At 42.5% G+C, this 27,145-nt stretch overlaps 2 protein-coding genes across 2 annotated transcripts in view; one reads left to right on the plus strand and one right to left on the minus strand.

Annotated features, from left to right (window-relative positions):
- The window catches only part of kif28 (kinesin family member 28), a 34,628-nt gene extending 19,858 nt beyond the window's left edge, over positions 1-14,770 (plus strand). Inside the window, exons 7-23 of the mRNA XM_060932796.1 lie at positions 6,829-6,940; positions 7,061-7,128; positions 8,028-8,170; positions 8,335-8,456; positions 8,646-8,736; positions 8,918-8,978; positions 9,156-9,279; positions 9,621-9,783; positions 9,890-9,993; positions 10,943-11,050; positions 11,286-11,554; positions 11,699-11,833; positions 12,063-12,229; positions 12,345-12,439; positions 12,596-12,737; positions 13,740-13,879; positions 14,196-14,770. Of these exons, the coding sequence (XP_060788779.1) occupies positions 6,829-6,940; positions 7,061-7,128; positions 8,028-8,170; positions 8,335-8,456; positions 8,646-8,736; positions 8,918-8,978; positions 9,156-9,279; positions 9,621-9,783; positions 9,890-9,993; positions 10,943-11,050; positions 11,286-11,554; positions 11,699-11,833; positions 12,063-12,229; positions 12,345-12,439; positions 12,596-12,737; positions 13,740-13,879; positions 14,196-14,354 (2,203 nt within the window). The 3' untranslated portion in view covers positions 14,355-14,770. The remainder of the gene's footprint in view (positions 1-6,828; positions 6,941-7,060; positions 7,129-8,027; positions 8,171-8,334; positions 8,457-8,645; positions 8,737-8,917; positions 8,979-9,155; positions 9,280-9,620; positions 9,784-9,889; positions 9,994-10,942; positions 11,051-11,285; positions 11,555-11,698; positions 11,834-12,062; positions 12,230-12,344; positions 12,440-12,595; positions 12,738-13,739; positions 13,880-14,195) is intronic.
- Positions 14,771-18,434: 3,664 nt separating this feature from the next.
- sccpdha.1 (saccharopine dehydrogenase a, tandem duplicate 1) lies at positions 18,435-26,907 on the minus strand. Its single transcript, XM_060933844.1, has 12 exons — positions 26,612-26,907; positions 24,476-24,588; positions 24,073-24,153; positions 23,821-23,950; positions 23,583-23,632; positions 23,365-23,495; positions 23,126-23,243; positions 22,728-22,847; positions 22,477-22,533; positions 21,994-22,105; positions 21,470-21,551; positions 18,435-18,946 (listed from the first exon to the last, which is right to left on the minus strand). Exons 1-12 carry the CDS (start codon positions 26,811-26,813, stop codon positions 18,856-18,858), a joined length of 1,287 nt encoding a protein of 428 aa, XP_060789827.1. The 5' UTR covers positions 26,814-26,907; the 3' UTR covers positions 18,435-18,855.
- Between the last annotated feature and the right edge of the window lie 238 nt (positions 26,908-27,145).

The following is a 27,145-nucleotide window of genomic DNA, read 5'->3' on the forward strand; positions in this document are numbered from 1 at the left end:
AATTTATTTTAATTTATCTAGAAGTTTTATCTATTTCTTTTCTCTGTTTATCTGTAATGATGCTGCTGGAATCTTAATTTCCCTGAGGGAACCCGCCCAAAGGGATCAATAAAGTTTTATCTAATCTAATCTAATCTAATCTAATCTAATCTAATCTAATCTAATCTAATCTAAGATACGTTCTTACCATCAAATACTTTTATTCCATATTTTGTTGCTTTTTTGTATTTTTTGGGGTTTTGTTTTTGAGTAGAGGTTTTATCTTGTCCTTGGTTGGTTCGGCAACACACTCTGCCATTTTCTTCTTTAGTTTTTTTGTCGTTTGGAAAACCAACTTAAAGGTGCATTACCACCACCGACTGGGCTGGATGTAGAACAGAAGATATTGGAGGGGAAAAAAAACCCCAAAACTATAGTATTTTAGCTATTTCTGTTTGTTTTAAATTCTTGATAACAAAGTGATATATCTGACTTGATGTGCGCCGGCATTTTGTTTATCTCTACTCACGGTATATGAGCAGATATCCTAGTACCACGAGCGTGCGATTGCTCATATCCAGTGAATGTGGATAGAATAATTCCATATATGTTCCAGATGTTTTTAATAGTTTTGATGTCTTCACTGATACTGTATAAATCGCTTAAGGATTTATTTTGCACTTTAAAAATCGACCTCTTCCCTTTGTTCATGACACATATCTTGTATTCACTGTCTATGCGCTATTGTCTTTGTCTATTGTCTTTTGTTTTGTTATATTGTACAGCCTTTGGTTTGGTATAAAAAATAAAAACAAAGATTAAATGAGCCTTTTCAAACATTTTTAAATAGAAATGGCTAACAGTTTGTATTAGTGCATGTGTCCGGAAAGGTTCAAATAATTCGGTATATGACAGTAAATTCTGTGCTGAAGTTAGCTGGATGACTACAGCCGATCTCTTCTGGGAAAACTGTCAATCACGTCATTCCCACGCATATCCACGCCTTCTTAGTTTATAGTAGAATAACATCTTAAAACTAATTTCCAGGGAAATTTTTTTAAAACGTGGAGCTATCAGCATAGGAAAAACTAACTGATGAAATTAGACACTGTGGATGGAGAGACAGTTTAGATGAGGAAAGTGACCTGGAAATTAAGACTGTTTTGTCATGGGCGGTGGCTTTACTTTTAGAGATGATGCGCGGTGGCTTTACTTTTTAGAGATGATGCGCTGTGGATTTTTTATCCAGTCGATGGTGTATAGTGTATCTTGTAGTGTGTGGAGAGAATTTTGAGTGCTGACTTTGTCAGACAATGTTAAATGTGAGGGGAAGGAAACCCTCTTTATGGCTGAATCACAAATGATATCTTAGTGGCTGTGGAGTGAATCCTGTACGTTTATTCCGTACGCGTTCCTGTGCGTTTATTCCATATGTGTTCTCGTGCATTTATTCCGTACGCGTTCCTGTGCGTTTATTCCGTACGCGTTCCTGTGCGTTTATTCCCTATGCGTTCCTATACGTTTATTCCGTACGCGTTCCTGTGCGTTTATTCCATACGCGTTCCCGTACGTTTATTCCGTACGCGTTCCTGTGCATTTATTCCCTACGCATTCCCATACGTTTATTCCGTATGCGTTCCTGTGCATTTATTCCCTACACGTTCCCGTACGTTTATTCTGTACGCGTTCCTGTGCATTTATTCCGTACACGTTCCCGTACGTTTATTCCGTACTCGTTCCCATGCGTTTATTCTGTACGCGTTCCTGTGCGTTTATTCCATACGTGTTCCCGTGCGTTTATTCCATACGCATTCCTGTGCGTTTATTCCCTACGCATTCCTGTGCATTTATTCCGTGTGTGTTCCCGTGCATTTATTCCCTACGCGTTCCCGTGCGTTTATTCCGTGTGTGTTCCCTTGCGTTTATTCCCTACGCGTTCCCATGCGTTTATTCCCTATGCGTTCCTGTGTGTTTATTCCATGTGTGTTCCCGTGCGTTTATTCCATACGCATTCTCGTGCGTTTATCCCATGTGTCCCATACCTGGAATTTCGTCATTTTAGGGGCAAGGCCACTTGGCCTTTTGTGCTGTCAATTTTTTGAGGGCACAAAGGCCAAAAGCCAGGGCACCAAGGCCATAAAATAAAACAATGATTTTAAGTTCACATCTATAATTAATTTAATTTAAGGACTAATGACTCTTCTGAGGAAGATTGGAGTCTCAGTCGAAACTATCAAGCAAGTAAAGAAACATCTCCTACACTATTATGTCTGAAGATAAGAAAATATTGAACACATCTAAACTAATCAATCCATCACTCACTTCAAAAATTGCAAAACTTATTAAACCTGTATCCTCCCATAATTTTTGTTCAATTGACACTGAATGTGCAAGAGCATCTTCAGACTGTACTACTACGCAGATTTTTGATTAATCAAAATTGAGCCTGGAGTTCATCAAAATGTTTGACTGTAAATGGAACATATACTCGCATGCAGGCTACTGATTAACCCATAAGAGCCCAGACCGATTTCTCAATCAAGGAAAATTATTGAGGAAATAAAATGAACTAAATAGACGACAAAGAAAACATTTCTGACCTTTTATTTTTTAAAATAGCACTTTCATGTCTCAAGATCTGAAATATTAAATTGCAAATTTGCAGAACACTGCAACACTATTACACTGTTAACCCCAAAGTTCATTCTATGGAAACAGTTTGAGTAAATACCACTTTTAAAGATTAGTTTTATTGCATTACTTAAACAGTATGAGTATATGAAGAGTATATGAGACAGTCATTGGGTGTACTCGTCTCGTCTCGTCTTCTTCCGCTTTATCCGGGACCGAGTCGCGGAGGCAGCAGTCTGAGCATGGAAGCCCAAACTTCCCTTTCCCCAGACACCTCGGCCAGCTCCTCGGGAAGAACACCGAGGCGTTCCCAGGCCAGCCGAGAGACATAGTCCCTCCAGCGTGTCCTGGGTCTTCCCCGGGGCCTCCTCCCGGGGGGACATGCCTGGAACACCTCCCCAGGGAGGCGTCCAGGAGGCATCCGAAAGAGATGCCCGAGCCACCTCAGCTGATTCCTCTCGATGTGGAGGAGCAGCGGCTCTACTCCGAGCTCCTCCTGAGTGACTGTGCTTCTCACCCTATCTCTAAGGGAGCACCCAGCCACCCTGCGAAGGAAACTCATTTCGGCCGCTTGTATCCGCGATCTTGTTCTTTCGGTCATTACCCAAAGCTCATGACCATAGGTGAGAGTCTGAACGTAGATCGACCGGTAAATCGAGAGCTTCGCCTTTTGGCTCAGCTCCTTCTTCACCACGACGGGCCGGTAAAGTGACCGCATCACCGCGGAGGCCGCACCGATCTGCCTGTCGATCTCATGCTCTATCCTTCCCTCACTCGTGAACAAGATCCCGAGATACTTAAACTCCTCCACTTGAGGCAGGACTTCTCCACCAACCTGGAGAGGGGTGTACTCATTTTTGTAATTTAAACAAACTTAAACTATCATGTTTTACCTCAGGCCACAGTGCTGCCCTGTTGTGATTGGCTCAAAACTCAAGACGAGTCTGTGCTTGTCCGTTGATGCCTACAGAGGAAGTTGCGCCATTTTCTAATTTACACAGAGCAATTTAAGGTCTTTGCACTTTGCATGCTCCTTGGACAATATGCCTGCATTTTTCTGTTTTTAGCAAATTTTGACGCTTTTAAAGGACATTTGCCTGCTGTAAAGAGGATATCATTTCTGCCTGAATGAGGTGAGTTGTTTTCTCTATTCAAGTATTAGAAACGTTACTGTACAAGCAGTGCTTATTTAACGGTAACAAACTTAAGCCCTGTATGTTGAAATTCCTATCTTATTCGTTCGTTAATTTATCACACAGTCTTACTGTACCTCAGTCAACTTCTTCCCTCCTTCTGTGAAAATTCAACGTCTCAGGCTACGTTTACATTAGACCGTATCTGTCTCGTTTTCTTCACGGATGCACTGTCTGTTTACATTAAACTGCCTGGAAACGCCGGGAAACGGGAATCCACCAGCGTCCACGTATTCAATCCAGATCGTGTCAGCTCCGGTGCTGTGTAAACATTGAGAATACGCGGATACGCTGTGCTGAGCTCTAGCTGGCGTCTCATTGGACAACGTCACTGTGACATCCACCTTCCTGATTCGCTGGCGTTGGTCATGTGACGCGACTGCTGAAAAACGGCGCGGACTTCCGCCTTGTATCACCTTTCATTAAAGAGTATAAAAGTATGAAAATACTGCAAATACTGATGCAAATACTGCCCATTGTGTAGTTTTGATTGTCTTTAGGCTTGCCATCCTTCCACTTCCAAGTGGTAAGTGATATGCGCTGGGATCACACACACAGCGACTCAGTCCCGAATCGTGGCTTGTGCACTTCACTCGCGTGCTCTGTGAGCTGCGCAAGGCCGGAGTGCGCACCCTCCAGAGGGCACTCGCTGTTCAGGGCGGAGTGATTTGGAGCGCAGGATGCCTGTGGAGCCGAGCGTATCCGTGTATTGGTATTGCTGTGTGCACGCAAATCGTGTATTGGCGTTGCTGTGTGCACACTAATCGTTTTAAAAACGTTAATCTGATGATCCGCTGATACGGTCTAATGTAAACATGGGCTCAGACATGGACACAAGTGGGCGGGGGATGCGTTTGATTAAGTCTCCTGGTTGGCTGGTGACAGATTGGTGTCATTATAGCACGTCGGAGCGGTTCATGCCAGGCTCGAGTCTGATCCACCACTGATGAGTTGCCCAATAAGAATCCAGAATGTCATCAAAAGATGTATTTTTTTCTCAATAGACGCAGGTGATGTTAAAGCCTATTGGCAGTCACGAGGCAGACTACAAAACCGCAAAACCGCAGGGCATCAAGGCCACTGTGGCCTTACGGCAGATATTTTTTTCCAAGGGCACAAGGCCAAATTGAGAGGGCACAAGGGCCATGGCCCTCGTGGCCCTCATGAAATTCCTGCCCTGGTCCCATGTGTTCTCGTGTGTTTACTTCACCATGGCCTAACGATTAGAGAAGCAGCTTTGGGACCAAAAGGTCACCAGATTGATTCCCTGGACCAACAGAAACAGCCTAACCCTAGGCTGCTCTGGGTATGTTGTACTTTGCTCTGGATAAGCGTGTCTGCTAGATGCTATTAATGTCAATGTACAGTGGTGCTTGAAAGTTTGTGAACCCTTTAGAATCTTCTATATTTCTGCATAAATATGACCTAAAACATCATCAGATTTTCACACAAGTCCTAAAAGTAGATAAAGAGAACCCAGTTAAACAAATGAGACAAAAATATTATACTTGGTCATTTATTTATTGAGGAAAATGATCCAATATTACATATCTGTGAGTGGCAAAAGTATGTGAACCTTTGCTTTCAGTATCTGGTGTGATCCCCTTGTGCAGCAATAACTGCAACTAAACGTTTGCAGTAACTGTTGATCAGTCCTGCACACCGGCTTGGAGGAGTTTTAGCCCATTCCTCCGTACAGAACAGCTTCAACTCTGGGATGTTGGTGGGTTTCCTCACATGAACTGCTCGCTTCAGGTCCTTCCACAACATTTCGATTGGATTAAGGTCAGGACTTTGACTTGGCCATCCCGAAACATTAACTTTATTCTTCTTTAACCATTCTTTGGTAGAACGACTTGTGTGCTTAGGGTCGTTGTCTTGCTGCATGAACCACCTTCTCTTGAGATTCAGTTCATGGACAGATGTCCTGACATTTTCCTTTAGAATTCGCTGGTATAATTCAGAATTCATTGTTCCATCAACGATGGCAAGCCGTCCTGGCCCAGATGCAGCAAAACAGGCCCAAACCATGATACTACCACCACCATGTTTCACAGATGGGATAAGGTTCTTGTGCTAGAATGCAGTGTTTTCCTTTCTCCAAACATAACGTTTCTCATTTAAACCAAAAAGTTCTATTTTGGTCTCATCCATCCACAAAACACTTTCCAATAACCTTCTGGCTTGTCCACGTGATCTTTAGCAAACTGCAGATGAGCAGCAATGTTCTTTTTGGAGAGCAGTGGCTTTCTCCTTGCAACCCTGCCATGCACACCATTTGTTGTTCAGTGTTCTCCTGATGGTGGACTCATGAACATTAACATTAGCCAATGTGAGAGAGGCCTTCAGTTGCTTAGAAGTTACCCTGGGGTCCTTTGTGACCTTGCCGACTATCACACGCCTTGCTCTTGGAGTGATCTTTGTTGGTCGACCACTCCTGGGGAGGGGAACAATGGTCTTGAATTTCCTCCATTTGTACACAATCCATCTGACTGTGGATTGGTGGAGTCCAAACTCTTTAGAGATGGTTTTGTAACCTTTTCCAGCCTGATGAGCATCAACAACGCTTTTTCTGAGGTCCTCAGAAATCTCCTTTGTTCGTGCCATGACACACTTCCACAAACATGTGTTGTGAAGATCAGACTTTGATAGATCCCTGTTCTTTAAATAAAACAGGGTGCCCACTCACACCTGATTGTCATCCCATTGATTGAAAACACCTGACTCTAATTTCACCTTCAAATTAACTGCTAATCCTAGAGGTTCACATACTTTTGCCACTCACAGATATGTATTATTGGATCATTTTCCTCAATAAATAAATTACCAAGTCTAATATTTTTGTCTCATTTGTTTAACTGGGTTCTCTTTATCTACTTTTAGGACTTGTGTGAAAATCTGATGATGTTTTAGGTCATATTTATGCAGAAATATAGAAAATTCTAAAGGGTTCACAAACTTTCAAGCGACACTGTATGTTTGTGTGTGTTTATTCTGTGTGTGTTCCTGTGTGTTTACTCCATAGTGCCCTAGCAGAAGTGGCGTTGGGGAAGAAAGCGGTGTATATTCCCTACAGAGACTCCATCCTCACTAAACTCCTGCAGTCCGCTCTGGGAGGGAACAGCCGCACTGTCATGGTCGCATTATCAACAGTATTGTTTACATGACATGTCACTGTTTCCTGTTTTTCCTGCAGACACTCAGCACTACACACTGAAACCTGCTGAATGTGTGTTTCTTCTCTCACTGGTGTTCAGATTGCGACTCTCAGTCCAGCTGATATCTGCTATGAGGAGTCACTCTCCACTCTGCGCTATGCAGAACGGTGAGTTCTCCTCATCCTGTTCTGACGTTCTCCAGTACCTCATATCAACACACACACACACACACACACACACACACACACACACACACACACACACACACACACACACACACACACACAGAGAGAGAGAGAGTAATGTTACCTTCTCCATAGTTTGCTAGTTATTGATTCCTCTAGTTTCCAGGTGTTTCCTAATTTCCGTTGTCTCCTGCCTGCATGGTTTCCAGATGTTCCTTTGTCCTTTTTTTCCTCTTTTCTTAATTTCCAGGTGATCCATATCTTCCTTCGACTCTAGTTTCCTTCATTCTGTTTTCAGTTTTCATCATGTTTTGATTTTGTTTCTTTCCTAAGTTCCATTGTCACTGGTTACCTTCTTCCAAAAAAATTTTCTTCTCTACTTTCCAGATGTTTCCTAGTTTGTGTTCTGTTTTTACTTGTTTCTTAATTTTATAGTTTTCATCCCTAATTGTCAGTGTCCCTTCTTACAAACTTCCCTCTTTTCTAGATGTACTTTTTATAATGTCCTTAAGTTCCTTATTCCTTAGCCTGCCAACTTTCCAGTGTCCATGCATTCCAGTTTTTCTTATTACCAGATGTTTTCTTATTTTTTTCTTTTTTCATCAATTTTTCTTTTTCCTGAGTTGCTGTCTTTTCCTAAGTGTTATTACATTGTCTCATGACCAGAAATTGTTTTTGTGGTTGTGATTAGCTTAAGACCCTAGCCCATGCTGTGTGCACTAGCTGCCGTTTGCTATATCAGTGAGCTAGTTGTGTTTAAAAAAAAACGAGCTGTGTCTGGACCTAAGTTAAGAAAAAAAAAAAACCCGAGAGATTTAACAGTGATTGATTAATAATGATCATACTGTAAACCCTGATGAAAGGTGATATTTCTCTGTCAGAGCCAAGCGGATCCAGAACAAGGCTGTGGTGAACGAGGGCCCAACAGAGAGACTGGTTAAAGAACTGAAAGCTGAAAATGCTAAACTGTTGCTGAAGCTCAGTAAACTGGACCAGAATGGGAGACGATCGGATCAGGAAATGAGTGAGGACAGAGAAAATATTCCCAAAGCATTCCCTAGTATTCCTGTTCCAGTTTTGTACTTCCCTAGTTTTACAGTTGTCATCTTTCCTAAGTTTTGTCTGTGTGTGTGTGTGTGTGTGTGTGTGTGTGTGTGTGTGTGTGTGTGTGTGTGTGTGTGTGTGTAGAAGATCTTCGGCGTTTGTTGACTCACAATGAGCTGCAGATCCGAGCAATTCAGACTCTGTGGGAGCAGCACCTTCAGGAAGCTCTGAAAGACTGGGAGACCCAGTACACCACCATCACACAGGTCTCTCTCTCTCTCTCTCTCTCTCTCTCTCTCTCTGTTACACACACACACACACACACACACACACACACACACACACACACACACACACACACAGATGAGATGAGAAGGAATTGAAGAGTCTGAATGGAGAAATAACGAACAGTGTAATGAATATTCTGTTCATCCCTGGCCGGTGATGGAGGACAGGAGCGAAGGATGATGCAGATGTTTCCCTACATGCTGAACATTAATGAAGATGCGCAGCTCTCTGGAGTCATCAAGCTCTTCATTCAGGAGGGTCAGTGAGAGTAGTCCTATTTCTGTGTTAAATATCTTCACACTGTGTGTGTGTGTGTGTGTGTGTGTGTGTGTGTGTGTGTGTGTGTGTGTGTGTGTGTGTGAGAGAGAGAGAGAGAGAGAGAGAGAGAGAGAGAGAGTATTTCTCAGTGTTGACAAGTTTTATTCTGTTTTTTGTGAAGGTGAGTGGGATGTGGGTTTAGCAGACGCCTCTCCCAGAGCCATCTCCATCAGAGGACTGGGGTAAGTCATCATGTGGGATTCAAACTACTAAAAAAAGCTGAACTCATATGATGATGTATAATCAAATATCATGTTATAAACAATATTATGTCATGTATTCAATCAGGACATTCATAAAGGGTGTTTTAAGAGAGTGGTGTGTGTGTGTGTGTGTGTGTGTGTGTGTGTATGTTGTAGTATTCAGGAACGACATGCCATCTTCTCCAATCAGCAGCATCGAGTAACGGTCACACCATTGTTGAGGTCAAAGGTCACAGTTAATGGCACATCCATATCTCAAACAACAGAGCTGCAGCATTTGGTACCTCACATAATTAATAATAATAATAATAATAATAATAATAATAATAATGGCATCTTATACAAGTGAAATTTCCGTTTGTCATGACCTCCTTTTTTCTTGTTCTTTATTTTTTCTTTTTCATTCATTGTATACCATGTCTTCTTCTTCTTCTTCTTCTTTTGTTTATTCCTTTATTTCTCTTTCATTTGGTTTCCTTTTTGTCTCTTCCTTGTTTTGTTTTCCTGTTTCCTATTTTTTTACTTTAACTCTTCTACGTTATTCTTTTTTTCCTTTCTGTTTTTATGAATCACTTTGATTTGATATAAGTAAAAATAAATAAATAAATACATTTCTTTCAGGACAGAGTGATTCTGGGCTCCAACAGTACATTCCTGTTTATCGGTTTCCCCTCGGAGCGAGTCGGTGATGACTGGAGTCGTTATGATTATGATTATTTTCAGTCTGAACTGGCAGCAGCGGCGGGAGTTCACCTGCACACACTGTGTGACACACCTGGGCAGAGTGCGTGTGTTTCATTATTTAATATTAACAGTGTGGTGTTGGTACAGCACCAGAGAGGGCATAGATATGCGCACTCAGCTGTGTCCAAATGAAACTGTCTCCGCAGGGTCTCTACAGCCCAACCCCAGTCTCCTAGCTGCCTTTTATGACTACATCAAACTGATGCCGATGGTGACGGAGGCGAACCAGATGAGTCAGGAACTGAACAAGGTAATGAACAACATTAACTCTGAGTTCATCATCAGTCCATCAGCTCTGTCTCTCTATCCACTTATAAAAATCTGCCTCATCAGAGAAACCTCATGATTGGTTTTAACCTCCTCTGGCTCCGCCCCCTGAGCAGTATTTTCACCTGTGAGTTGTTTCCTAAAATTCATCTCATTCTCATCTCATTATCTCTAGCCGCTTTATCCTGTTCTACAGGGTCGCAGGCAAGCTGGAGCCTATCCCAGCTGACTATGGGTGAAAGGCGGGGTACACCCTGGACAAGTCGCCAGGTCATCACAGGGCTGACACATAGACACAGACAACCATTCACACCTACGGCCAATTTAGAGCCAACCTAACCTGCATGGCTTTGGACTGTGGGGGAAACCGGAACACCCGGAGGAAACCCACGCGGACACGGGGAGAACATGCGAACTCCACACAGAAAGGCCCTCGCCGGCCACGGGGCTCGAACCCAGGACCTTCTTGCTGTGAGGCGACAGCGCTAACCACTACAACACCGTGCCACCTTCCTAAAATTCATTAGTTTTATTACTGCCTCGTCCCCAGCATAGTGTCGAGGTATTCCCTAGTTTTGTTGTACTTAGTTCAACTCCTTCCTAATGTCCAGAAGTTTCCCAGTTTCTTTCTCTGCTATATATGTTCTCTTTTCTTGTTAATTAGTTTTTGTGTGTTTTTTAGAGTCCTTATTCCCTGGTTTATCTATCTATCTATCTATCTATCTATCTATCTATCTATCTATCTATCTATCTATCTATCTATCTATCTATCTATCTATCTATCTATCTATCTATTTATTTATTTATTTGGGCTTTTCCCCCCTCAGTTTTCTTCTCCCATACTTTTCAGTTGTTCTTTATTTTTCCGACTCACTTTTTTTTAGTTTTGATTTTCTGTTTTGCTAAATAAAGTTTCTGGTGTTATTTTTCAGGGGGTGGAGTTTAAGCTGGAGATTAAGAACCTGGCGATGTCCGACTCTAAAGGTCACGACCTGGAGAAGGAGATTGTGATCAGAGTGACGAATGCGCAGAGCAAACAGGTCAGGAATGTTCATGTTTTTCAGTTACACAGCTTTAAGCAACTGTTTACTGAAGATAACTTGCTATTAAATAAGTGAATGTTACAGTGAGGGGTTTGTTATTGGAGTACGTTGAATAACTCATTGATATATTAAATATTATTTAAATATAGCTAGTAGACTAGTGTTACACTGAAGCATGGTCACTGGAATAGTTAAGCAACAAAAAATCTTCCTTGACTCCTCCCTCATACAGGTGTGGTTGTGGTCCAAAGCAAAGTTCATTAACCGTAAGTTCCTGATGGAGGAGGTGTACCAACAGGGGGCATTGCTGCCTGCCCTACCCCAGGAAAAAGACCCCTTCTGGGACCCAGTGGAGCCTCTACACCTGGGCAGTGCTCACCTGTGGCTTCACTCACTGGCGTTCCGCATTGCTGTGGATGAGCAGGTGGAAGTTGTGGGGCCCGAGGGCACTGAGGAGGCCATGCTGTATGCACGCCTAGTGCCTTGCAGTCCCAAGGGATTGTGGGTAACATTCAACAGTATTACTGTAATGTACCACAGCAGAATTTACCTCCTAATCTTCTATCATACTGAACATCAGCTGGTGTGTGTATGTTTGTGTGTGTGTATGTGTGTGTGTATGTGTGTGTATGTGTGTGTGTGTAGGCCCTTGGGAGAGGATGATATCTTGGTCGACCCCACAGAACTGCTTGGAAAGAGGCTGGATTTCCAGCTGATTCTGGATCAGTGCTGTGGGCTGCGCTGGGTCAAAGAGGCCCAAACTCGTGGCATCCAGATCGGGTATGTATCACTCGATGTGTTACAACTGTGTGTTAGTGTGTGTTAGTGTGAATGTGTTACAGAATGTGATAGTAATAGTTAGTATTATGTTATAGGGTGTATGGGAGGAGGATAGCTGATATATTATACGCACGCGTGCGCACACACACGCATGTTATGATAATAAACATTGTTAATGAGTTAATCAGGGGTGTTAATCCACTGTTAATTGATGGTGTGTGTATTTCAGGTTCCAGGTGTTTGACTGCACAGAGCTGCTCTACACTCAGGCGGTGTGGCAGTGTATGAACCCACAGCTGGATTACTGCATCCAGTTCACAGCCCTGAACACGTCACACACACTGCTCACCTACCTGCAGAGTAATGCTGTGGTCCTGCAGTTGTGGGGTCTCCAGGGTATACACACACACACACACACACACACTGTTTTAAGGCTCTGTCCCTAACACTGGAACACTAGTGACCTTATTAATGCAGTTGATTTCCTTCCTGTTTTGCCCCTTGTGTGCAGAGGGATGTTCTGACATGACATCATGTCTGCAGAGTGTGAGGAAAACTCCGGAAAACAACATCCTCATCGACACAGCCGAGGACTCGGAGCACACTGTCAGGACTTGTTTATATTCACACACACTCACTTTTGTTAGTTTTATCACTCCCATGTACAGTCCATAAACACTTTTCCTGATGTGAGGTAGATGTGTGTGTGTGTGTGTGTGTGTGTGTGTGTGTGTGTGTGTGTGTGTGTGTGTGTGTGTGTAGAGTGTGGATAGCTCAGTGTCAGATCAGAGTGTGTGTCTGCGAGTTCTACATGAGGCTCTGGAGCAGCTGAAGAACACCAACGCAGCACTGAAGAAAGAGAATGACACATTGAGAGAACAGCTCAACACACACACACGACACGGTAATATACACTGTCAAACACACACATGCTAGAGCTTAGGCATTAGGGTGTGAGTAATGTATCACTATGCTGAAGATCTCTCATCTCATCTCATCTCATCTCATTATCTCTAGCCGCTTTATCCTGTTCTACAGGGTCGCAGGCAAGTTGGAGCCTATCCCAGCTGACTACGGGCGAAAGGCGGGGTACACCCTGGACAAGTCGCCAGGTCATCACAGGGCTGACACATAGACACAGACAACCATTCACACTCACATTCACACCTACAGTCAATTTAGAGTCACCAGTTAACCTAACCTGCATGTCTTTGGACTGTGGGGGAAACCGGAGCACCCGGAGGAAACCCACGCGGACACGGGGAGAACATGCAAACTCCACACAGAAAGGCCCTCGCAGGCCACGGGGCTCGAACCCGGACCTTCTTGCTGTGAGGTTACAGCGCTAACCACTACACCACCGTGCTGCCCTGCTGAAGAGCTGTATATTAAATTCTGTAATATTTGAGTCTGTGATTTTCACCATATAACGGGCAGCACGGTGGTGTAGTGGTTAGTGCTGTCGCCTCACAGCAAGAAGGTCCAGGTTCGAGCCCCGTGGCCTGCGAGGGCCTTTCTGTGTGGAGTTTGCATGTTCTCCCCGTGTCCGCGTGGGTTTCCTCCGGGTGCTCCGGTTTCCCCCACAGTCCAAAGACATGCAGGTTAGGTTAACTGGTGACTCTAAATTGACCGTAGGTGTGAATGTGAGTGTGAATGGTTGTCTGTGTCTATGTGTCAGCCCTGTGATGACCTGGCGACTTGTCCAGGGTGTACCCCGCCTTTCGCCCGTAGTCAGCTGGGATAGGCTCCAGCTTACCTGCGACCCTGTAGAACAGGATAAAGCGGCTACAGATAATGAGATGAACATTTAAATGTCTATCCTTACCCTTTTCACCAAAACCATAATGCCTTACAGTGTACTGAGGATTTGTGATATCACTCTGAAGCAGCTGTGTCCTGACTGCAGGTGTGGAGTGTGCTCAAGGGCACAGAGGACGTGTAAAGTCCAGCTGTGACGCTGAATTCGCTCGAGCGCTGAAAGTGTTTTACCACAGCATGACGTCGGTTAGAGCTCAGCTGCAGCAACTGCGCAGACACAGACCCAGTGTAAGTACAACAGAAATGACATTTACCTTCGACAACATCTTTTAAAAAAACATTTCTTGAAACAGTTAGGAAAGTGAGAATAAATTGCCTGCACTCTATCTTGCTAACGTCCACCACATTTAGCCACTACAGGGCGTCATGTCTCCCTCTTGGTCCTCACTCTAATGCCCCGCCCTCAACTATGAGGATGTGGACGAGTGTTTTATTCCTCTTATACAATTGCAGCTTATTTATTAATGTACAACATGTATTTATTATCTGTTTATAGTCACATTTACTGTTGTACAACTTCATTTTCCTTTAATGTGTGTGTCAGGAGGAGGAGGACCTGCAGGGTCTGAGATTCTTCGTGGATGAACACACACACCTGCTGAAAGAGTTCAGTGAGCAGTTGGAGCAGTGTGTGTGTGCACTGAAGCAGGACGTGGCAGCCATTGTTCGCAAGAAGAGAGAAAAATCCGCAGTTGGGTTTTAATGAACACACACACTAGAGGTGTGATACGTAGTGAACATTAACTCACCTGAGCCTCGCAATCCAACTGTTTATTAACGAACACAGAGAGAGGAGTGAGAAGAATGATCCAAGGGCGGAGCTAAGGCAAGTGTGGACCAGTCAGTATGTCTGATTACACAGAGTAACATATTCACTGTGCGATCTCTACAGCTCTGAGCCAATCTCAACACACTTTACTTACCTGTGACTTTCCATTACAAAACCAGTCACATGGGTTAAATTTTCAAAATTGTGTTTTCATGAGGGGCGGCACGGTGGTGTAGTGGTTAGCGCTGTCGCCTCACAGCAAGAAGGTCCGGGTTCGAGCCCCGTGGCTGGCGAGGGCCTTTCTGTGTGGAGTTTGCATGTTCTCCCCGTGTCCGCGTGGGTTTCCTCCGGGTGCTCCGGTTTCCCCCACAGTCCAAAGACATGCAGGTTAGGTTAACTGGTGACTCTAAATTGACCGTAGGTGTGAATGTGAGTGTGAATGGTTGTCTGTGTCTATGTGTCAGCCCTGTGATGACCTGGCGACTTGTCCAGGGTGTACCCTGCCTTTCGCCCGTAGTCAGCTGGGATAGGCTCCAGCTCGCCTGCGACCCTGTAGAAGGATAAAGCGGCTAGAGATAATGAGATGAGATGAGGTGTTTTCATGAAAGGCCATTAAAAAAAGCTTTCCACTGATGCATAGATCAATAAATTTGACCAGTATACCACTGAGATATGGCCATTTGAAGTAGTCAGATTTTACTTTTTACAAAAAGTCAGGAATGGAGAAATCTGCTTGTCAAGTTTATTACATACACTCCTTAGCAACACATAAAAATAAGATAAAATGAAATATATTTATGGCTTCACAGATATACTAGTGCATCTCAAAAAATTTGAATATTGTGAAAAAGTTCAATATTTTCCATCAGTTATTTAAGAAAGTGAAAATGTTATATATTATAGACTCATTACACATAAACTAAAATGTTTCAAGCATTTTTCTATTTTAAATTTTAATCAGTATGGCATACAGTACAAAAACATAAAAAAAACCTCAAAATATTAGAATATTTCATTTCGAGTTTGAGTAAAACAGTATGAACACAGTGTATCTCTCGGTCTAGTTCAGTACACACGACCACAATCATGGGGAAGACTGCTGACTTGACTGTTGTCCAGAAGATGATCACTGATGCCCTCCACAAGGAGGGTAAGCCACAAAAGGTCATTGCTGAAAAGGGTGGCTGGAAAAGGTGCACAAGCAACAGGGATGGCCGCAGTCTTGAGAGGATTGTCAAGGAAAGTTGATTCAAGAACTTGGGAGAGCTTCACAAGGAGTGGACTGAGGCTGGTGTCAGTGTATCAAGATCCATCACGAACAGACATCTTCAAGAAAGGGAATACAACTTTCGCATTCCTAATATCAAGCTACTCCTGAGCCAGACACAATGTCAGAAGTGTCTTATCTGGGCTAAGGAGAGAAAGAAATGGACTGTTGCTCAGTGGTCCAAAGTCCTCTTTTCAGATGAAAGTACATTTTGCATTTAATTTGGAAATCATGGTTCTAGAGTCTGGAGGAAGAGTGGAGAGGCACAGAATCCAAGGTGTTTGAAGCCCAGTGTGAAGTTTCCACAGTCTGTGATGATTTGGGGTGCCATGTCATCTGCTGGTGTTGGTCCACTGTATTTTATCAAGTCCAAAGTCAACACAGCCATCTACCAGGAGATTTTAGAGCACTTCATGCTTCCATCTGCTGATGAGCTTTTTGGAGATGCTGATTTCCTTTTCCAGCAGGACTTAGCACCTACCCACAGTGCCAAAACTACTACCAAATGGTTTGCTGACCATGATATTACTGTGTTTGATTGGCTAGCCAACTTGCCTGACCTGAACCCCATAAAGAATCTATGGGGTATTGTCAAGAGGAAGATGAGAAACACCCGACCCAAAAATACAGATACGCTGAAGGCCACTATCAAAGCAACCTGGGCTTCAATAACACCTCAGCAGTGCCACAGACTGATCACCTCCACGCCACACTGCATTGATACAGAAACTCATGGTAAAGGAGCCCCAACCAAGTATTGAGTGTATAAATGAATATACTTTTCAGAAGTTGGACATTTCTGTATTGTAAATCCTTTTTTTGATTGATCTTAGGGAATATTCTAATAATTTGAGATACTGGATTTCTGATTTTCATGAGCTATAAGCCATAATCATCAAAATTAAAACAAAAAAGGCTTTAAATATTTCACTTTACATGTAATGAATATAGACTATATGAAAGTTTACCTTTTTTAATTAAATTATGAAAAAAAGGAACTTTTTCATGGTATTCTAATTTTTTGAGACGCACTAGTACACACCACATTTTTTTTCACTGTACCTTTTTAGGAACATGTTAACATATTTTAAAAAATGTAGATTTTCCCCCTTCAGTTTACAGTTCAAAAGTTCCAAAGCTCCCAAAACTCAGGAGGCACAGTGGTGTAGTGGTTAGCACTGTCGTCTCACAGCAAGAAGGTCCTGGGTTGAAGCCCAGTGGCCGATGGGGACCTTTCTGTGTGGAGTTTGCATGTTCTCCCCATGTCTGCGTGGGTTTCCTCTGGGTGCTCCGGTTTCCCCCACAGTCCAAAGACACACAGGTTAGGCTAATTGGTGGCTCTAAATTGACCGTAGGTGTGTCTCTATGTGTCAGCCCTGTGATGATATGGTGACTTGGCAGGGTACACCCTGGACTCTCGCCCATAGTCAGCTGGGATAGGCTCCAGCTTGCCCACGACCCTGCACAAGATAAGCGGCTACGGATAATGGATGGACGTTCCAAAACTCTAAATTTCCTTGAAAATATAGGTCTACTGTTTATGAGCAACAACAAAAAGACCCCCCGGCCATGACCACAGCCATACCCATAACCACGCCTGCTTCTGCAGCTACATACATGTTCTTGCCCAAATCCATTGTCTCGACTGTCCTTCTCGTCCTTTAGCTACCTGCACCTGTACCTCTTTTTAATCAAAAAGCACAGCACATCTGGCGTAAGGCACATTATGTTCTTGTATGGCTCAGGAACGAAGGCCTGGATATGTTTGTAGAGATACTGTTGCTTAGCTACACTCTATGTGGACCATCAGGAGATTTGAGCAAAGGTGAGCTTGGGTCACATCTCACAAATCTTTGATATCCTGTTTGTACCTTGCCCAATTGTCGACTTTGTCTCACGTTTTGAATTTGTCTGCCTGAATAAACTCTCTTCCAGCTTTTACATCCATCCATGTATATCGGTATACATGCATTCCTGAAAGATACCAGACATGTAGAGTTATCCTCACAAATACACCATAAAAAAAACCCCAAAACTGTTATAGAGGCTGGAGTATTTTTTGCCTTTTTTTTTATTTAAACTACAAGATTCTACCAGAATTTGAATACATCATTCTCAGAGGCATGTTTTAAATTAATTTCTGCCAAACATTAATTGCTAAATGTCCACAATTTCAAGTGAATAATAACTGAGACAAAGTTAAGGTTATTATTCATCATTATTCAGAGTCTGATAATTGTTTTAGTATACACAGGCGATTATTTTTTTAAATAAATCATATTCAAAAATAATTTCAAACTTCAAAAGCAGGAAGCAAACATAATGGTGCGGTGCAGACTTGTCATTCATCTACACCGGGTCACGTAAAATATTTTGCTTTGAAATAGATAAAGTAAAATCACAATTCCACCTGACTTTTGAAGTTTTAGACTAAACTTCATAGCATCTTTAGTGCTTTTAGGAACAGCATTTTCTTTCATCATTTGTAATTCTTCCTCACTTAATGACAAAGTGATCGGCTGCTGTTTAGCCGAGTCACTCGAGGTGACCGGTTGAGAAATCCAGACTATTTCTCCATAATCAGCATGCAATTTCCTATAATCACCTCCATATTTATACTATATTCCAATATGCCAAAATCTAAAATTCAACTATTTTAAAACAAAAATAATAAACCAGGAACTCCGTGTGTAAACGTACTCAATACAAGACTGAACAGGTAAAATAATATTTTTACACAAGTGTGATTAAATCAGTTTTTTTTTATTGATCTCTTTACAATCTGTACCTTTTAACCCATTAGTGCAAAAGTTACAGGGGGGGAAAAAACCCACACACTTGCATTTAAATTCCCCACAATACAAACAGCAAAAGTGTGAGAAAACTGATCAGAAGAAAAGCTGAGACACACATGCACACACGTGTCAATAAATGCTCAGTGTGTAGCTTGTCCAGGCTAAATATTGCTCACATACACAGTGTTTGTTAGGCTGCACATCACCACCTCTTTAGTGTGAAAATAATGGATTACATCAGTTAAGGGGTTTCATTACACTAATTTCAGAATGAAACATATCACTTTCACCCTGCATGTAAGGATTAATGCTAAGCGCTATGTAGAGTGAGTAACGCATGATAGGAAGTGCTGAAGCCAAGCTGTGCTCCTGTTCACAGCACTGAGAAATGGATGCCATGTTTATCCAGGCGCTCGATCAGGGAGGTTTTGGCGAAAGCAGCTCCGGGAGTGTAGACACCACCTCTGCACGACAAAACACATACACACCTGATTAATAAATTCTATTATTTACTTCTTGAAATACCACCAAATTTAAAACAGAGTTATATTACACAGAGATATGGTTTAGATCGCAGAGGAACGTGTGCGTGTGGTTCCTTGTGTGTTAGTTCCCTCCACTGGAGAAATGGGTGTACAACATACTGCACTAATCCAGGACGTTTATTCTGAGCTATAACAGTCTAGGATATAGGAGTTTACAGTTTGTACCCATTACAACGTAACAGCAGGAGCCACACTCACTGTCCATTTTATTAGGAACACCTATACATTCATGTAGCTATCCAGTCTGCCAATCATATGGCAGCAGTGCAATGCATATTTAAAAAAAACAAAACACAACACCCAGATACAGGTCATGAGCTTCAATTAATGTTCACTTCAAACAGAATGAAGAAAAATTGTGATTTCTGTGACTTCAACCATGGCATGGTTGTTGGTGCCAGATGGGCTGGGTTAAGTATTTCAGAAACTGTTGAGTGCTCTGGAAATTTCTCTCTCTCTCTCTCTCTCTCTCTCTCTCACTCTCACACACACCCCAACACTAGAGCAGGGGTGGGCAATTATTTTTTCCATGGGGCCACATGAGAAACAGAAAATTTTGTGGCGGGCTGGACCATAAGGCTGAACTAAATTCTGCATAACATTAATTGTATTTCTTTATATAGAGCAGTAAATAACATTGTTTTTACAAGCTGCTAAGACTGGTAAGAGGATGGAAAAAACAAGGTTGCCTTACAAAAAATTAAATTTATTCAATCAAATTTCCCAAAACAATGGTTAACAAAATGTGAATGTTTGTACATTTTTTTTCCAGTCACATTCACCCCAAAACACAATAAAGACATCACAATATTGTCTTTCTACTCCAAATATCAAGCAAGATACATCATATTATGATAATGATGCCCACATTTGTAGTCTAATCACCTCATGTGACCTGCTCGCAACAACGTCGATTCGGTGTAGGTATCAGATCTACAGATCGGCTCGGGCTCCGGCGCCTGCTGGTGACATCACACTATGTGATTGGCTGGACCGTTTGAAGGATGACGTACAAGTTTGTGGTTGGTCTGGACAAATTACGGAAGTAGTTATCGCGGGATTAGGTTTCGTGGGATTTCAGGTCATGTTCATGTCGTGCGCATTGCGTTTTTGTTGAACACAACTTCAAAGTAAAAGCAATGCACATTCAGTCCATGCATGAGGTAAAATTAGAAAATAAGTTTATTTTGTAATTTCTAATTAACCTTACGCGGGCCGGTCAGAATGAACCAAAGGGCCGGATGCGGCCCGCGGGCCGGAAAATGCCCAGGTCTGCTCTAGAGAGTTCATACAGAATGGTGTGAAAAATGAAGTTTGAGTGAGCAACAATTCTGCAGGTGGAAATGGCTTGTTGGTAAGAGAGGTCAAAGGAAAATAGCCAGATAGGACATAGTAACTCAAATCACTTTACAACTGTGGTAAGCAGAAAAGAATCTCAGAATGCAGAAGACAACAAAACCTTGAAATGGATGGGCTACAACAGCAGAAAAATCACATCAGGTTCCACTCCTGTCAGCCAAGAACAGGAATCTGAGGCAATCATGGGTGCAGACTCACATCAACTGAACAGTTGAAGAGCAGAAGAAGAAGGTGGGACAATACCACCTGGTCTTTTTCCAACCTTCAGCGGTCTAGTTTGGGCGAGCCTGTGCCCATGATCGCCTCAGATTCCTGTTTTTGGCTGACAGGAGTGGAACCTGCTGTGGTCTTCTGCTGTTGTAGCCCATCCGCACACGTTGTGCATTTCAAGATGCTTTTCTGCTCACCGCAATTGTAAAGAGTGATTAGATGAGTTACTGTAGACTTCCTGTCAGCTCAGACCAGTCTGGTCATTCTCCTCTGATCTCTCTCATCAACAAGGTCAATTCAGCCTGCAGACCCTCTGCTCACAGAATGATGGGGGAAGAAAAAAGAAACCGCCCCACACACCATTCTGTATAAACATCCCAGGAGCTATGGAGTTTCTGAAACACTTATCCCAGCCCATCTGTTATCAGGAACCATGCCATGATTAAAGTCACAGATCAGACTTTACCCACATTCTGATGTTTGATGTGAATATTAACTGAAGCTCTTGACCTGTATCTGCAGGATTATACGATTGTGCTGCTGCCACATGATTGGCTACCTGCATAAATGAGCAGGTGTTCCTAATAAAGTGGACGGTGAGTGTATGAACAATAACCGTTACATTGTAATAGTTCTAAAGTTATGTCATAATAGGTACAGTATAAATTCTAAACTACCTAGTTGAGTTGTGCAGTGCAACTTCACTACACAGACTGGGGTGTGGTTCCTATGAAGCCTGCATTTCAGGTTCAGAACATCAAAAATGAATCAGAGTAAACTTTATACACAGTTGTGATTTTTGTTAATACAGGAGGGAAGTGCGTTTTTCTCTCAGAGAGAAAGAGCACTAGTCATTAATAAATGGTGACTGACTTTTTGGGCAGAGCGTCAGGTTCATTGAGGATGGTGAGAGCCGCCTGCACCATGGCGATCGGTGTCGCAACATAACCCGCCTCTGTGACAGACATGCGCACAATCATTTATTACACAATATTAATACAGTACAGGATGTGATGTCATGACTATAGATCGATAGAGATATTAAAAACCTATAAGGCATTTTACAACTTATTTCCACTGTTTATTGTCTTGAGACCAATTCAAACTTTCAGCTTTATCTCCAGGGGGTGCAACACGACATTACAGTAAACCAATACAGAATCTGATGCTTGGTTTAAAACTTGATGTAGCCAAGTCATTGCCAAAAAAAAAAAAAAAGAGTTTGTGCACCCTTGTATACATTTTACCCTTTAGCAGGATCACTTGTTTCTCTGTACTCAAAGAACCATAACACATAAAACGGTGCTATTCAAAATAATATTTATTATTCAAATGTGTTATTTTGATTGGCCTCTGTATTATGAATTAACTTGATTCAAAATATTAATAAAATGTACCTGGTCCCTGGACGAGCGTGCGGATTTTAGTGTTGGGTTTCCCCTGAGATGGATCCTGGTCTTCAATGTAACCTTCACCAAAGAATGCAAACCGGAATGATGATCCCTCCATCTACACACACACACACACACACACCTTTAAACATTACAGAATCATAAAATAGTAAAAATGTCACTGTCACTAAGCGTGTAACACTTTTACAGAACGAGGGATAAATATTTCATTTTAAAATGCTAATGAAAGTTAACGCTAGGTCAAGAACACCATGCTAACTGATCTATATAGGTGTTAATGCAAAATGAAAAACATTGCTCACAACCCCACAGTATAAAATGTCTAGTTTGGATTAGTTTGTTATCCAGCTAGCGGAGTCACACTGTTTCCTGGTTGATAAATGTGCATCATGGCTCTCTAAGTGTATCATCATGTATGCGTTTCATGGCGAGTTCACCTGATTTATGTTCTATAGGACTGTTTCATACCTGTTTCCGAGTTGGTCCTGCTTTGGAGAAATATCCAAAAGAGAAAAACTCTGGAAACTGCAAAAACAGTGGAAAGGTAAATTATATATTGTGGGTATTTTCTTTTACAAATAGCAAATTCCTCTGAAGCAGAACTGCTAAAAAACACAAAACACCTGAAACTGAATTGTAATTGCAAACACAATACCAAAGAATAATAATGAATAAAATAAATAAAATTAATTAAAAGCAGCAAAAAAAAAAAGCCGTACTTTAATCAGAAGGCTTCTGCCAAAGCTGAACTTGACAAGCACATAGAAGATGAATGCTGCGAAGAGCAGTTTAATAACGGAGGAGATTGCTCCAACTCCAGCATACGCGCTGTACTGAACCTGAGGACAAAGCACCAGAAAATCACAACAAAACCTTATTATTGCTGAACTGAACTATAGCTCCACCTTGTAAATATTTAGAGACAGTAAATGTCAGTGTAGCGCTTCAGTGTGTCACTCTTATTTTAAAACGCAGATTTGACCTTTAATCTGCGTAATTAAACTGCTCATATATTACTGTATAAATGTAATAGCATTAATATGAACTCCACCTGATATTAATGCTAACGTGTGTGTGAGAGAGAGAGAGAGAGAGAGAGAGAGAGAGACTGACTAACCGGAGTTTGCTGATGTTCTTCAGACAGGAAGCGCTGAGTTCTCTTCACCACAGATGGATCAGAGCCCATGAAGGGAACTGCATATTGCTGTATCTCATTACTGTAGAACACAGCACCCCTGCACGCGCGCACACACAATAGTGTTTTTTTTTCCCCCCCCATTTATATATTTGTTCACACATCCTGCATAAACAGTATATGTATTAACCCTTTATTGTGCGGGTACTGAATTATTTTACCTTCGTTTAAGCTTGGATCCAACCACAGGTAGAGGTTTGTGGTTAAATTTTTTCCTCAGGCTCTTCAATTTGTCACTATCTGCCATCCCATACACGGCCGACTGCCACGTCCCGTCATGGATACACCCTCCCTGTAGGAAGGACATGAAACACACCCTGTGAGGATTAGGACATGACACCATGTGTAAAATAACACACACCATAATTAAGATAAAGACCTCAGGTCCTGTACTTGTTGTCAGAAAACTCTCCACAGCCGTCAGAGTACCTACACACACACACACACACACACACACCCCATCACTGGATGACATTATACTCTCTCCTGGATCATTTTCAGTTCTGTTTTCTCATGTACAGTGAGATTTCAAGCTGAGTTTAGTATTAAATGAAGTTACAGTTAAGTGTTAATGAACATCGGGATTCAATATTATACTGTATGCGTCAATCGCTCACCTTTAAATTGATCCCGTGTGTAAATAATACCCAAATCTGCAGGAATGGAATCGAAACCGCAGCTTCCCACGATATAGACACCTCCGTCTGCGGCTGCATTGTCATAATTCAGCTGCATGCTCTCTAAAAACTACACACACAGACTAATAAGTATATAAAACACGTGTGCGTGCGTCCATGAGTGTTATTTCAGACTTTCACATTTAATCTCTCCGCCCGATTCTGAATGTGTCCCCGTGTGTTCAGATGCACCTGAGGCTCTCCACTGATATCCACACAGTGAGCCCCGTTCTCCACACATGCCTTCACCACCGGCTCGCCATAGAACCTATACTGTACCACACACAGACAGAACGTCAACTTACATAACCGGACAGATTCAGTTTGCTCCAATTGCGGACAAAAACATTACAAACGCTAAAAACACAGCGACATGTTTGAGAAGCTTCACATGAGAAACTTGTAATGATGCATGGTGGAAAGCAGCATTCTGTTCCTTCTACATCTAATGCAGTTCTACTGTTAGAACACCAGCGTTCCCAATCCACAACCCATAGAGTTAATGTAGGTAGAGCATGCTGGTCACATGATCACCTTTTGTGGAGAATCCATGCCATTATTAGACACACTGTGTGTGTGTGTGTTTTTAACATACCGGCCCAACACAGTTGAGGATAACAACCCCTAGTTTACACATAGCAGCCAACGAGTCCGGCTCTGACACATCAGCAACAATGATCTCCACCTCCGACTGCAGCTCCGGCTTCCCTACACACGCACGCACAGAGTTGGGACAAATCAGGCAAAACACCACACCCCAGTATCGGTTATGCAAATTATTTAGCACTGAAATAAATACCAGACACACACAGTTTCCGTAATGTCTGAGAATAAAACATCTGCTTCATGTTTTCACTATCTAACTGTAGTAATGTTCAGTAATGACACTTATACTGCCTCTCTTTACACACACACACACAGGACAAGCCATGCAAAACACCACAACTCAGTATCAGTTATGCAAATTATTCAACGCTGTGATAAGCCAGTAGATGTGCAGTATACTGTATACCATACACACATTCTCTCACACTTGAAGTTTAATAAATTCACTATATGAAGTTTTCACTAGTTAACTATAGTAATGTTCAGTGCTGGCGGCACGGTGGTGTAGTGGTTAGCGCTGTCGCCTCACAGCAAGAAGGTCCTGGGTTCGAGCCCCGTGGCTGGCGAGGGCCTTTCTGTGCGGAGTTTGCATGTTCTCCCCGTGTCCGCGTGGGTTTCCTTCGGGTGCTCCGGTTTCCCCCACAGTCCAAAGACATGCAGGTTAGGTTAACTGGTGACTCTAAATTGACCGTAGGTGTGAATGTTTGTCTGTGTCTGTGTGTCAGCCCTGTGATGACCTGGCGACTTGTCCAGGGTGTACCCCGCCTTTCGCCCGTAGTCAGCTGGGATAGGCTCCAGCTTGCCTGCGACCCTGTAGAACAGGATAAAGCGGCTAGAGATAATGAGATGAGATGTTCAGTGCTTTGCTGCGCCCTCTAGAGGACATCAGTGTTAATGCAGGAGAGGGGGAAGAATGACACTTGCAAAGTACTGCCTCTCTTTTCTCACACACACCCCTTGTACAGAATTCATGTTGAAGTGCGCAACATTGTGAAGTTTTCTCTCTTTAATCCTTAACAGCTGACGGAAAAGTTCCATCACACCAAAACACGCACACCCAAAGCTTTTATTAAACCCTTTCAAGAGCTTCATTCATCACACACTGAACTTTATTTAGTCACACAAATCCCCCCTGATAAACCCTCATCCTCCTGTTCCCTCCCTCCCTCGTATGCTTCCTAAACCACACTACTCACTATGGCCACAAAACACTGCAATAGTGTATATAATAGGACAGTCTACTGCATGTGCGATCATCAGCACACGTGTGCGAGATGATGTGACCAAAGTTCACCTTTGCTCGAATCTCCTGATGGTCCACATGGAGTGTTTATGCACATTACATCATCTTTATCAGCACTCAGGGTGCCAATAAATATGACCTGCTTTTACACTATGGACAGTTTACTCACTGATGTCTGATTCCGTGTTTGTGTGTTGAGGAAATGGCTTATTATTCCCTACAAGTGTGTAATGGAGTAGTAATGAGTAAATAAGTGTCCAAACTAATGAACAAAAACAAAATGGTGGCGGCTCTTCATCACGACTCTGTCTGTGAGCTGTTTAAAATGACTGAAGCAGGGAGAACACAAACAAACAAAACCAAGAATTGAATATACGCTTAGGGGTTCTACTGAGACCTTACTCAAACATGATACTGAGCTCAACGCCAGTCATCCCTAAAGGTTCTACACAGAACCCAATGAAGAACCTATTAACTTACAAAGCTACAAATATTAAACATGCATGGTTGTTAATAATAATAATAATAATAATAATAATAATAATTTATTAAGACCACTAAAACTTCTACAGGTTCTACATGGACATGTTCCTGAAAGCAACTACGTAGAACCCATTGTCCAACTACAATGGGTTCTACGTAGAACACACTAACGAACAAGGAACTCTTTAAGGTGCTGAATGGAATCAGTGTTTTATTTTACAGCTTTCTGAAACTGGAAAACTGGCCCAAACACCCCGAGACCTCCACCAGAACCCTGAGGCATTTACGACATTTGGCAGACGCCCTTATCCAGAATTACAGAACCTAGAGATGACGTAAGTTCTCTCTCATTAACGCCTAACTGACTGACTGACTGACTGTTCTAGCTGAGAACAGTACCGAGTTGTTGCGCGGCCTCCTGCAGAACCTTCTCCAGCTTGTCTCTGCTCCTCCCCGCGATGGCCCAGATCAGGTCCCCTCCCGGAACCTCCGCGCTGCTTCGCGCCACCTCCTCCACCACGAAGCGGCCTGTGAAACCCGAAGCCCCGAAGACGATGAGCTGGTAGGGCCTGGATGAAGAAGAGGAGCCGTGCGCCGCCATCACAAGGGCTTAGAGTTCACCCCGATTAACACACTGACAGAGAGCGCGCAACACTCAGAGCGAGACACAAACTCTGTGTGTGAAAACGCCAACAATTGGGAGTGTCCCAGAACCTGGAAGTACCTATTTCAGAATAAAAGTTCACCGTACTAAAAAAAAAAAAAAACCAAACAAAACAACCCTTATACACTCTACAAACACGCCATTACAAAAATAGTCAACGAAATGTAATAAAACGCGTGCAAAGGATGAAAATAAAATAATTTAAGCAACCCCCCCCACAAATTTGTTAAAGCTCATTAATTTATATATCTAATAGAACCGTGTTCTGC

This window comes from Neoarius graeffei, chromosome 11 (genome assembly GCF_027579695.1).
Source record: "Neoarius graeffei isolate fNeoGra1 chromosome 11, fNeoGra1.pri, whole genome shotgun sequence".
NCBI classification, from domain to species: Eukaryota; Metazoa; Chordata; class Actinopteri; order Siluriformes; family Ariidae; genus Neoarius; species Neoarius graeffei.